The sequence below is a fragment of the Chelmon rostratus genome, chromosome 4, assembly GCF_017976325.1.
Source record: "Chelmon rostratus isolate fCheRos1 chromosome 4, fCheRos1.pri, whole genome shotgun sequence".
Lineage (NCBI taxonomy): Eukaryota > Metazoa > Chordata > Actinopteri > Chaetodontiformes > Chaetodontidae > Chelmon > Chelmon rostratus.
Window position 1 is genome coordinate 25,466,492 of NC_055661.1, and position 13,905 is coordinate 25,480,396.

The following is a 13,905-nucleotide window of genomic DNA, read 5'->3' on the forward strand; positions in this document are numbered from 1 at the left end:
CTGATGACAAACATGATAAGCATTTGCATTTCTATTTTAAAGTTCTATAGACCAGACTAAGAAATCAGTCAAACAAATGCAAAATGTACAGTATAAGCATGCGAGAGGACATCGACCCCCTGAGACCTATTTTGATCGGTGGCACTCAAAAACAAACACAACCTTGAACCACAGTGCAGAACTTTTTAAACTTGATAAATTAACGACAAGTTAATGATGCCTCCAGCAATTGCAATGCAAACATTTCCATGCACTACCAGTGGCAATAGCTGAATAAGCACCTTACTAATCAATAGAATATTTGGGTAAAAAAGCATTATTTCAATTACCAGTGAGATCATACAGTCAGTGGTACCTTGATTTGCCAGGTATCTAATAACTTGGATAAGCACAGAGAGAGGAGTTGCACATAGGAAGTTAGCTTGTATCCAAGCTACAGAGGGATTAGTTCACAGTATCTGTGTATTAAGCACCAGTCAATATGAGCTGAATACTAAGCATTTCCTCACATTACTCTCCACTGTGCTGGTGAAAGCGTGCAGTGTCTGTGGCCTTTTGTTCCTCTTAGTCATTCAGGGTGAGCCACCTGCTCTGCTCTGCTCTGCCTAGGCTGACTTTGATTTACGAAGGGAGTTGCAAGTCGAGGGGAAATTTGACGAGGAACTGGACAACTGTCCATTCTGTAGTTGTTGAATCTCAAATAAAACCTGTTATAGAGACACTGCTATGTTGTTTCCCAGTTATCTTTGTTAAATGTCTGTTTCTCATACGCCTGCATATCTTTCAGTTATCCAGTGTTACATGTCAGACTAGTGGGCAACTGAAGACCATTTGCTTGCATTGGCTGGTATTTGTACGCCTCTACAGTGGACAAACAAAGCCAGGATATTGACACAGGTCTGGCAAAGGGCCAAGGCACAAACACTGCATCTGTTCTCCGACTCAAGAAGCAGCACAGCACTGACCATTTTTCACTTTCTTAAGAAAGTGTGTGAGTGTGTTTGTCCATTCCACCCTCGACTCAACCCAGATGTAACATGTAGCTGCTAGGTTTCCTTTATGTCCACTGAATGCAAAATGAGGCATCGCGTACTGAAGCGAGAGGAGCAGGTCTGAGGAGCTCAGAGTTTGGGGGCCTCACTAGTTTCTTGTTCTTCTACAAAGATTTGCTGAGTGTTTAGTCCTGAACAGAACTGCTCTATTACAGCAATTACTCCATTTAACTAGTTTGTGCCAGTCCTGCTCAGACAGAGATTTCAGACTTATGCTTTGCAAGTACAGTTAAGTTTTAACTTCATAGTAAAAAATGTAAAGGGTCAAAACAGGCTCAGCATTCTGAGTATAAAATTAAGTATTTGTGAGGACTATATGCTTTTCATGTCTATCTTGATGATGACTGGTCATTGCCACATTAGCCATTAGAGGCAAACACATGAGCAGGTCTCATAAGACTAGAGATATTTGACAGGCAGACAATTCTGCTGGCACACACTCACATTACAAAAATTCAGGTTGCTGTGGTTACTCAGCCCACAGTAACACCATTAAGCACTGGGGAGAAAAGAGAGACATATGCTGGTGCCTCTAAAGCTAATCAGGATGTCCATCCATATACATATGAGCTAATGGGCTTTGACATGATCAGCATGAAGATCACACCTTTCTATCATGGAGAACAGAAATACAGGCTATTTGGCTCAAGCCTGTGCTGACATCTCAACACACATAGTGCTGTCACAGATCTGTTTGTGTACTGACTACACACCTGTGTTTTTGTGGGTGTGCACTGTATAAGGGCCCTTGAGGATCTAAAATCAGACTGTGACTCATTAAAACAAACATTGACCTGGCTTGGTCAGACCAAACTCACAGAGGGCTAGGCTTGTGTTTGTGTAAAACAACTTGGCTCAAAGTACATTTGCCTATAACCAGAACACTCATGATGGGACCTGAGTGTAAATGTAGTTCTCTAGTGAGTGGTTGTGGTGGGGTGTGTGTGCAGACAGCATAGTCTGGATGAAAGAAACACCAAGTCTTTGTCAGTGCTCTCCCCTATTCAAGTCCACTTCAGTAATTAATCACACACTGTCAGCAGGACAGACCCCACACATGTGGAGTAACTGAGAACACAAGATTGCGGTAGCTGGGTTTGCAAGATTTGTGTCACTGTCTTTCAAAATAAAATAAAGAATACTTGTTTTCTAACCATCTGTATTGGAAAAGCGGCTTCTCAAAACCTCAAAACCTCAACTTTAAACGAATGGTTTAGGGAGCAAGATAGTTTCTTTTGATTCTGACCACTGTTCTGCTTGCAATGAATGTGTTAGGGTAACCTACGGTGCATAAGATGTGGCAGGGCATTATTAGTAATACTGTCTTTATTACAGCAGCCAAAAAATAAACAAAAATCCATGACTGCTTTGAATTGAAGTACCGGATACTCAGTGTCTTCTCACAGCTGGGACAAAGATGTCACTCGGGGGACAAACGCAGATTAACTGCACCTCTGGGCCTTAAAGAAAAACAGGAAACTTCTCAGCTCATAGCAGAACAGCAAACACACGTGGCTTACAGAAGAAAGGCTAGAGATTTGGGGGAATCATTTAAAATATTTGATAGAATAATTTTTGGCCCCATCTCAGAAGGAGGTCAGAGACCACACATCTCTCATGCAGCAGCAAGGTGAGCCAGAGGCAACATGCTGCTGCTGCTGCTTGAAGATGCATGAATAGCAAGTAATAGTTCTCGGGTCAGAGGTCAAACAACTGAAAACGAAACTCCCAGCAAATCATGATTCTGCCTTAGGGATGGGAACTAAACACTTAACATGCCAGCAGTCAAACGGCCCATGGATGACCAATCCTGGCCCACCAATCAAAACACAGGGTGAGAGGTCAAACTGCTCTGTTAAGGCCACGCAGGTATTAGGGGCAGTTTGGGAATAAGGAAGGACACAAGGGGACACATGTTGTCAAACAGCTGACAAAACAGTCACAAGAATAAATATCACTGAAAACATTTGTTTTTCGTGTCAACCCATATCACCCAAGCAAGAAGAAATTAGTGTAATTACTGGCATAAGATGAATTATTAAATTATGGCAAGCACTTGTCAAAGTGGTTCTGTAAAACAAACTATTGATAAGAGCTGGTTCACAAAATATTTTTCCTGAGGAACCTTGGACACTGGTTCACACATATAAAAAAGTGCTGGGGAAATGCTTTCAGTGGCCCTCACAGGTGTGACAGGACAGTGGTAAAGAAGGTCATGGCTGCTTCCCTTACGACTGTTTTGCTGACAGACTTGGCAGGAGTTGAGATATGGATGGAAGAAGCAGGGGATGTGGGCCATTGACAAATGTGACATTTTTAGCTGGTAGACCACCCAGAATTTAATGTTAAATGCACTGGAAATAACAACAAACATTGAAACATTTTTGTGAACAGAACCTACAAAATGAGGTTATGTGCAATCATCAGTTGACATAGGGAGCTGGGCAGTCCAAACTGTGAAGAAAAGTATGGCCAGATGGCTAGCACTTTGAAAGAATATGAAAAGATGTCCTGCAACAAGATACAACTGCTACCGCTGAGTCTGCCCTCAGGCTTTCAGGTGCAGAGGCACATCCCTGCAAGCACGATTATCAAGAGAAGTACAGACTTTATGAATATGGCAGACACAGGCCTCTACCATCCTTTCAAATCACCACATTTACCTGTGACTCAAAGAATAGCATTGCATGTCTTACAGCAAAAGTACACATAAATACTTGTTGATACCTATAGAAGGTTTACTGAAGAAGGTGAACGTGAGCTGGCAAGTGGGACGAGACTAGACAAGCCCAATGTTTAGAGAAGAAACAGTGACCTGTAACTACTCATGGCATTCCTCAGAGACACACTCACACACTAACACAAAACATCCTACTCTGTCTGGGGGAAAGAGGTTGAAAGGAGACTGAGCAAAACAATTCAACTCTTTCCTCTGTGTCTGGCAAATCTTAAAAGCCCTGAAAGACAACACACCCTACATCAGGGGAGCAGTGTTACGCTGCAATGAGGAGGCCTTGGTTGCACCTTAATCACATGATTAGGTCTTTTGAACTTCTCTTTGGAAAGTATGTAAACCCACACATGGAGGACAGAGACATTTCCCCACAGCATAACTGTCCATTTGCTCATTGACTGTATGTTTTCCAAAACATACGTGCGTCTATGTACGTTAGCAGTGCAATTGACTGTTCACCTGTTGAAGCTATTCAGGTACCCGTCCCTGGCCCATTGCATGATGGGATAAACTCCACTCCACTGTGAGATTGTGCATGATGGGTGGTATGGGAAATAGATGAATGGATAAATTTTAATCCTTCTGGGTTTCATATCATGTTCCACTTAAATGTTGGTGGTGTGAAACTCTCTCATTAATCATTAATCACAGCTAGAAACCATTCATTTGAAATATAATTTAGAATCAGGCCCTGAAAAACTGCACTAGTCAACAAGAAACAAACTGTCTGAAAGTGTATTAGGAAAGTGTGTAAAAACACATAATGGCAACCACACACACACACACAGGTTGCTTCACTAAATAACAAGTGTTCTGTTTCCGCTGAATGAGAGTCAGCAGTCAGCAGTAAAAGGAGAACGGGGAGCAGTGCCGACTCACTGTCTAATAAACTCTAATCTCATTAGACCTTTAACAGGCTCCAGCCTGGATTTAGACAGCAAGGAGAGAGGAGGTACATAGCAGAAATATGGGAAAAATACAGCTTGTGTCAGTGTCTCATAAGAGAAAATTACAGGTGGCTCCAAAATCCCTGACACGCACTGTCCAGAAGGTCACGGCTACTTGTAGACCTCCGTGGGAAATACAGAGGAGGCAAGAGAAAAGTGTGAGTGTGCTGAGAGAGAAGGAATGAATAGACCAAAGCCTTCTTGAAAAATTCCCAGTGGAAAGCAGTAAGTATGTGTTTGCCAGTATGTGGGCAGTGTGAGGGTGTAATGACGGGGTTCTGTCGCGCAGGCAGAGGTCAGCCAGCCGGCCAAGAGGAAAGGCTTCAACAACAATATGATGTCATCAAAGAGGGCCAGCGTGACTCATCGACCTCAGACAAGGGAGGTGCACAGGAATTTTAATGAGATACCTCTACATAAGGAACCCATAAACAACATTCTTGTTCTCTGAAGAAATAAATCAACTACAAAGAGAGAGGACAAAACACACCAAAACTTCAATATAAAAATAACTGGGAAAAAACTCTTATGTCTTGGGGGTAACAACATTAGAATACTTCCCTCAATCAGCAGCATATACTAATAAATCTTGCTTCTTGTTCACTTGGAATCAATTTAATGGATTTGAAGATAATGAGAAATAATGGCAGGTGGAGGGGGCCATCAAATGTAAGAGGCCTAAAAAGGGAAAAAAAGAAACCCTTGTAAAATGCTCTCATTACCAAAGAAGAGACAATGACCTAATTACATCCCCAAGAGCTTAGGAAAGAATAGTGTCTCATTTCCCATCAACTAAACACACATAGACAGACACACATACACACACTCACATCCAATAGGTAGTTGAGTGAAGTTATTATTCTTAATCAAAGCTTTATTTCATAAGCATTACTGCAAATATTATAGCCCTAAATGTAAGCCAAACTGTGGCTAATGCACAACACCATTAAAAAGGAACGTTTAAGTTTTATGACAAAGGCAGAAATTCTCATAAAAAAGCTATATTCTGAGTCTGTGGGAGTAATTGCTCAACTCTCCAGTGGACCATAATGATAACTGAAGACATCCGCAGAGATCCTCTAATTTTTCTCCCCTCTCCCTCCTTGGCTCCGACCCCTGACTGCCATGACTCCTGAACCTTAACCTTTGACTTCCAGACAGCTCCAATGGCTTAACTCGCTTTCACGCAAAAATACCACTGAGCTATCTGTTCTCAATCTGTGTGAACAAAATACTGTGTCATATGAGTCAACAAGGCCAAGGGGAAGACAAAACATCCATGTAACGGAGCACCATGGAGGTGAGTCATTAAACTGACTGTGAAGGGCCAGACAACCACAGCACTGCATTCAAGATGCGCCTTTTCATTCCCATCATCAAAGAGATGCCGGGCCAGAGTGTCAAACAGCTGCAAGCAACCCTGGAGATGATAAGAGGAGGGGCAGATAGCTGACTGTGCAAGGTTACACACTAAGCATTTGTCCCTTTTGGTCATGACACCTTCACTTAACACTCATCAGCTTCTGTTACTTTTCCATACACACACTCTTGGCTACTCTACACGTGTTGGTCATTCAGTAAGATCAGAGGGGACCCGAAACAAAACCCTGTTGTGCATCTGTCAGGCTGTCCCCACTGCCTCCCCCCTCCCGGCCATTCTCTGGCCATATAAGAATTGGAGGTGGAGCTCTGCTTGAACAGGGACACTGCACCAGAAGAGCTGCTTCAAGCCTTGAGATACCCCAAAAAATCAGGGGACAGAGGACGAACAACAAAGAAGTGGGACTGAGGGTGTCACCCAGGGGCAGTGAAGCGCTCAGTCCCCATGGAGCACTAGCCAGAGATCAGACTAGGCAATCAGCAAGAGCTTTGATCTCTGTCTTTTATGTTCTAAAAAGGTTACACCTGCACAGCCATGTCTTTTCTTGTTCTTGGGGTATCAGTAAATGCCTCATGATGGCAGAACAGACTTGAGAAACACCATTAGTCAATAGCATGACATTCTACAAAATAGTTGGAATTGCAAGGAAAATAGGAAATGGCATTTGAATGCACTTCACAATTATATAGACTCAGACAAAACACCTTCATACACTGTGTGCATGCCTACACTGAGGGTTTATAATCAACTGTCAATCTTAAAAACCTGAAATAATGTGGCAGTTTCAAGTGTCCACCTCTTTATCTCCAACTAACAGGCTTTTCAGAATCGAGGGAATTTCCACAATGCACAAACAGCTTTGAAATGAGCACGTATCCTGTGAAGTGATACTACGGCAAATGAGGCGGGTCCCCCAGTAGCGATTTACAGCAAGGTCTCTGATCTTCGTACCTGCATGGCTACGCAGATACATTATCAGCGCTTTGACATTCCAATGATTCTACACAAGACCTTGACATCTTTTCATCTAAACTATCCTCCCTATGTGGAGACCAGAGCCGCGCAACGAGGGGCCCGAGTGTTTTCCACATTTTTTGAATCCAGGTTTTTGACATACATAGTATGTATATTAAAGCAATACCATCACAAATACTACCTTAGGTGTGATTAGAGTATATTTACAATATTTAATAATATTACCGTGTTATATTATCTGGTGTAGCAAAAATTTTGCCTTAAACAGACAGGGCAGCTCAGAGAAAGTAGAACATTTGCAGACAGATTTTGAGTTTTAGGATTACTACATAGTAGCAATGATTTACTGGGAATTCTTAGAGAGGAATGTCAAAATAAAGAAAATAAGCAGTTCTTGTTAGACATACAGATTAAATAAATAGCATATAAACAGCACAAAAACACCAAAGCAAGACATGCCATGGCATTCATTGGCCTCAGCATCTGCTTTCATCTTGCATGTGTCTCCGCCTAACCATTAGGAGAAAAACACATTAAAATCAACCCCTGCTTCCTTGGGATTACAGAAGTTTACAGAAAGATAACCCTAAGATATGATTTAGCCATTTCCATGTGTTTAAAAGCTCATCTCACGTCTGTTTAAATAAAACTGCTGAAACTCAGGCTCTGAAAACTACACAATTTTCTCCTGCTTCTTTAACTATACATTACAGTGCCTCTAAGTACTGCAGATAAAACCACCCTGTAGTCCCACCCTGCATTTCTCACGTACACTCACAAGCAAATCTACAGCAGGAATCCCAAGAGCAACAAGAAAGACTTTGGCATGAGGTATCGTCAGCAACTAAGAAAGAACCGAAAACCTTTGTTACGGGAAGAGCCCAGCTGCAGTACAGAATAATTTGTTGGCTCAACTATTAACTGCTCTCAATCACTGACATGAGTAATGTTGGGCTGCTAGTCAACTGGCTGGCTTTCAGATCACCATGATAACAGTTAATCCGCAGCAAAGATTAGAGAGCCAGTAATGCAACATGCTGCTTTTAATCCACACAGATTTTCTCTGTTTTGTTTCAGCTTGACCCTAACAATGGGAAACAGATTCGTGCTCACTGATCCATGTTCAGTCACAGTGAATATACTAACCCGGACAAGGGTGCTCTTAGCCTGCGCTCGCTGGGGTTGTGCTCCTGGGGTACCCTGGTCCCTTGTTCCGCTGCTGTGTGCTCTGGCCACGGCTCCAGATGTACCATTTGTGCAGACTCCTGCCCCAGGACCAGCCCTTCGAGGCCTCTGCTTGATGCCATCCAACAGGCGCACAAGAAGGATGTTGCTGGGGAGTTCATCCACGGCACACTCGACCAACGTCCGGCACTCTGGGCAGCGCAGCTCTCCACGTGAGCCTAGGATGCCTTGGAGGCATCGACGGCAGAAGGTGTGCTGACAGGGAAGAACCTTTGCTGAGGCGTCCAGTCGCTCCAGACAAACAGGGCACTCAAGCAAATCCAGCAACACTGACTCGTCCATTCTCTGTGTGTTCTGCCCCCACTTCAGCAGAAAAACATGATGCTGACAAGGTTTTTGTTTGGAAGCAGGACCAGCTCTGTCACGTCACTCCCATACCTCGGCTGTGGCCATGGCATCTGCATCAGCTACAAACCAGGGTCAACACATGCAAATCAGTCAAATGTACACACAAGAAATAGGTCATGGTATGCACAAAACAGCCATCACATATGGCTGAAACAGTGTAGTGTTGTTTCATATATTGAGCATGGGAAATTTTACATGTCAGTTGGCACAGTTGGAAAAACTGACGCCACATTTAATACCACAGCTTAGTGATGAGCTGAAAACACTGTTAAAACACACAGCAGCTGTCTGCCTTTAGATTAACGAACACAGGGTTGAAGGGCAAGTTAATCTAATTTACTTAACAGCGGATAATTACACCTAGAAACTGTAATCTTGTGGATCCTTCGGACCTTGGAACATTTGTCTGGTCAACACGCCATGACAGCGACAAAAAGGGAGAAACCCGTATCAGCGGCGCAGGAGTGACAGACTGAGATTTGTGTCTCCAGAGAGAAAACACGCGGAGAAATATATCAAGAATGGGAACAACTCGCCATGTCTGGTGATCAATAAAGAAAAATACCAATAAAATCAGCCTGATGTAACTCATTTCTAAACGCTGACATCACATGAAGACAAAAATCCAAATCTTACAAGCTTGTACAGCTATAGTGAAACATTACCCGGGTGAAAAAATGTCAATATTACGTAACACTTAACAGCACGAAAAACGTGTACCGATATTTGCCGGACCTTTTATGACAGTAGTACTCTGCGCGGTAGTGTTTTCTCGGCAACGAGAAACATTACAACTACCAAATGTGAAGTTAAGTTTGCTAGCAGTGATCGCTGGCTAGCGAGGCGCTACTTTAATGCTGCCACCTTTTTAAGCAACTACCGTTAACAATTAGAAGTTTTTACAGAAATCGTACTTTGAAAAAAAAAAGCTTTCATATAACTTCAGGGACGAAATCAATTTCTCTATAACACTTAAAATAATTCGTCCACTAAATGTAATTCAGCTTACCTCTTCCAAAACAGGACTCCTCCTCTTGTTGCCCCGTATCTCCCAATTTTTGCTTTCTCGCTAACGTTTACTTGTTAGCAAGCTACCTAGAGTAAACTAGCCGCTTAACTGGAGTATTCGACAAATACTACTGTTCTTCCAATGTTTGTTTTCTTTCGAGGCGCGCAACGTTTAATGTAAACATATCTCTGTCAGATACATAAGTAAAACCTAACACGAAAAGGACACGGGCGACACAACGGAACTCCAACTACACCGAGCGCCATGCTAGTACGCTACTTCTGTTCTGCTGGACTGTGTTGCTGGAAACAAGCGGAGAGGGGGAGGGAGTGTGTGGGCTTCAAGTGCTGTCGGGAAAGGGAGCAATTACGGGGTGGTGAGTAGCAAGTACACATGAACGAGCCACCAAATTACCTGAACGGTAGCGTTTACACACACATATTTGTGCAGAATGTTAGTAATTGATGTAATAACAGATTAAATTTAAAGTTTGGCGCGTTTATAAAACAACAGAAGACTACCACTGTGGAAAGCAGGAATTTCCGAAGCCCAAGGAAGGCGTCGTCCAGCGTTGTCAAACGGGCGTGAACTGAATCGTCTAATGATCTATAATGATGTGTCAAAGAGCAGCATCTCTTCCCAGGCGGAGTGGAAAATAACTTGTTTTTCATTTCATCATTTGGCGACGCCAGTGAACATTTCGTGCGGTTAACTGGAAGCCAGCTCCCCCGGTGCTCTTGTTAAACAGCATAGCGACTTAAATTATCTACAAAATATGACCCCCCCCCCATCTTGTTGCATATCAGCAGTGTATTCTGTTCAGCTCAGATATTGCACACAGATGTGCTGCTTTGTCGTGTGGATATAATAAATAGCTATAAGTGGTTTGCTTACTTTCAGTGGTAGGAGGACATAATCTCATTTTTGAAACATAGCGTAGCTAAATTAATACCAGAGAGTGAATAGGGACATCTGGTGGTCACATTTCCCCAAATTTGTAGTGAAAGCTAGCAGAATTTCTATACTTACTGATTTTTCTTTAGCAATAGTTCTGGGCACAAACTAATGCATGAGTCCCACATTCAGGATGCTGATGTTATAGTATTTTCAGTCTTGCTTGATGAAATTTCATGTTATAGTGGCTTCTATCAATAAATTGTTTTCTGTGATGCTATAACTGTTCTTATCTTGTTTAATGTGTTTGCTCTAACACAAGTTGCAGCAGACATGCACCCTGCTTTGGATGGTGCTACCCTGTATCTTTTCCTGGGGCAAAAGCAAACGGATGGACCTGTCAGTGGCAAATATAAAAATAGAGAAAAGGCCCGCAGGGAGAGGGAGAGCACTTTTCCAAAGGCGCTGCTTTTATTACAAAAAGTACATTTGGAATAGACCTTTGACTCCTAATAACCTTCACAGCAGAGGCACAAAACTACATGAGGGGAAGGAGAGCAAGCAGCCAGACAATAAACATGTGATTTATTTTTATCTCATGTGGAGGACACTGCATATTGAGCAAGTGGGAGAGATGAGGGAGAGGAAGAAAAGAGCAATAAAGACGGAGATTTATATGGAGGTGGCTCTCTTCTGTCACACGTGATCCTATGGGAGCTGGCAGGAGCCCTCAGGTCATATTTCCTCACGGTGAAGAGGCAGCCGATCCGCCCCTCCACCTCGGCTGAGACAATGGCCTCTGCCCTCCTTTTATGCTTGACCCCTATGTATTACCACACACTCGCATTCTGCGCACATTCCACGTTGTTTGGCGAAAAGGCTTCAGCAGACGTCGCTTAATGTTATTCAGAGAGGCAGCGGGAATGATTTGTAGACTCTGAAAGGCAATAATCTCCCACAATGATTGCACCTGAGGGCAAACACAAGATCGCTGTCCACACACACACACACACCCTCATATGATGGAGGTGACAGCTGGGTTACTGCCTATAAATGGGGACAAGGGAAGCAGGAGAGGACATGACAAGACATATGTCCCAATTTCCATGAAGGGATAAACCTTGACAGAAATACTGCCCTCTCTTGTACACTCCATTACTGTAAATAGATGTCCAGGGTACAAAGTGTTGAAATGCAGCGAATACCAAAGCGGAAAACCATTTTCAAAAAGCGAAGTGCAGATTACAGAGCTATCATTTCCAACGCTGTTCACGAGCTGACAACACCACCTCATTCACTTTTTTAAAACAACAATATCTCAATCTGTCTTCTCTGTGGCTTAATATTCATTAAGATCAGGACACTCGTGGCCACTGATCTCCATTCGAATTACTTTGATAAGGCTTTACTTACTAACTCAGCCGGAGGCAACCTGCTTTCAAATTAGATTAGGGACCATAGCTGAATGTCAATGAATGCTGACTGATAACGGTTGAGTGCATATGTTTCTCTGTGGGGTGATTTTTCACTTTGAGAGCTGGGATTAAACCAAGTATTGAATTAATTTCATCCAAAGTATGCTGTCAGAAGAGAAAATAGGTTGATGTATATGAGACTGAAATCATGCACATTGCTATATGTGTCTTCCTTTTGTGTTTAACTGCCAGAGGCCCAAATAGATGTATTTTGGCAAGTCAAAAACAAACCTCTCAGTCTGTCATTCTAGAAAATGACATTCTGATGAAGCAGACATAAACAAAACCAACTGCTGGACTCCGAACTGAGCCTAAAATGTCCTTTCCTCTTTATACTTCAGAGAAAGCCAGAAGCATTTTGTCAGAGCCCCTCATACTCTTATGATGGCCCGTGAGAAGACAGTTGGCTGCCTTCCTGTACTGTATATACCTCTGAACAAGTGGAATGCAAATCACTTCTGATATAAAACTATCACCCATGCATAATACAAGTCACATAGCAGGACTTAAAACAGAATTGATGAATCTGAAATGGAACAACAGACATAACGCCACCACGGAGCATAAATATTGAATGAATTGCACCGTTGCGGATGGTATGTAACAGCTTTAAGTGCTATTCCTCTCTGGCTTGGGTAGTATGGAAGCCATGAGCCAAATGTGTGTGTGTATCTTGAATGGCAAATTCAAAATATAGCAGCAAGTCGGGTTCAGGCCCTTTTTCGTTCAACAGATGGAAGCAGCTCAGACGGTCAAAATGATGCGTGTGTTTCAGGCCTCACAGAGCTGAGCACAGTCGCTTCAGCTACTTTATTCCTCTTTGAAGGGGGAGCGACACCAATCACACACTTGTTTCCTTATCACAGAGCCTGCAGCATTTCAGTAATTGCACACTCAAAGTTCCGCCATTTGTCCACCCTTCAGTGGCTGTGATCAAAACTCAGTGGGGATGTTCAGGAGGCGGCACAAGATGTCTCCAGTGAGTTTAATTAGGATCGCTCAAAGGCATCTTGAGCTATGAGCTAATATGTGATTGGCCACGCCCACTTGCACCGATCAATGTGGCACTTGAGATTTTGGTTAATACTTCCCCCGTCCAGAGCATGGATGCATAATGTGGTGACATTCTGTCTACTGGGTTTGAGGTACACACTCTTGGTATTTGTGGCGCCCCCTATAGGTTGGGCTCAAAATGCAGCCTGAGGAAATGTACCAAGAGTTATGATGATTTGACAAATTCAAGTTCTATTCAGATATCACCAAAAAAAAAAATCTAAATGACAGACTTGAATAGTTGAAGAAGCTTTTTTTTTTATTGTAGAGCACATTGAGCAGGACTTGTGTGTCCAATTTCAAGTCGATCTACTCACAGTGCGACCGGTGTGGCCGTTCCAAAATTGAATTTTAAGGCCTTAATTACAGCGCCACCATCTGGCTGATTGGGCTCATATTTCTTTGGAAGCACTTTTCGCACCATTTCCAGTTACTGGGCAGAGTTTTGAGTTTCTGGCTCATTCCAGCTCAGGGCAACTTGAGCTGCTGCAGCAGGAAAACAAAAGCAAAAAAAGCAAAATTAAATAAATCAATAAAAATGTTAATAATAAACTCAAACACAAGAGGGTTCTGCCCCTTTAGGGCCTGAACCCTGATTAAATGTAAAATTTACTTTGCATTTGCATATTCAATTCAGACAACACGCAACCTCATCTCGAAAATGCATTCTGTGCGTTGACATTTGAATTTAATTACCATCATTTTAGCACAGACAAAAAGCCTCTTTCAGTTGATGGTTTAATGTCAATAATGGCAGGTTCATACTTGGGTTGCGGTTTGCAATCTGCCAGT

The 13,905-nt window shown here is 42.7% G+C and overlaps 1 protein-coding gene across 2 annotated transcripts in view; it reads right to left on the reverse strand.

The window, feature by feature from the left end:
• The window catches only part of sh3rf1 (SH3 domain containing ring finger 1), a 30,420-nt gene extending 20,464 nt beyond the window's left edge, over positions 1–9,956 (reverse strand). For both annotated transcript variants that reach the window (XM_041935081.1, XM_041935080.1), the window contains exons 1-2: positions 9,692–9,956; positions 8,236–8,741 (exon numbers count right to left, since the gene is read on the reverse strand). In XM_041935081.1, coding sequence (XP_041791015.1) covers positions 8,236–8,616 — 381 coding nt within the window. In that variant the 5' untranslated portion in view covers positions 8,617–8,741; positions 9,692–9,956. The remainder of the gene's footprint in view (positions 1–8,235; positions 8,742–9,691) is intronic.
• Between the last annotated feature and the right edge of the window lie 3,949 nt (positions 9,957–13,905).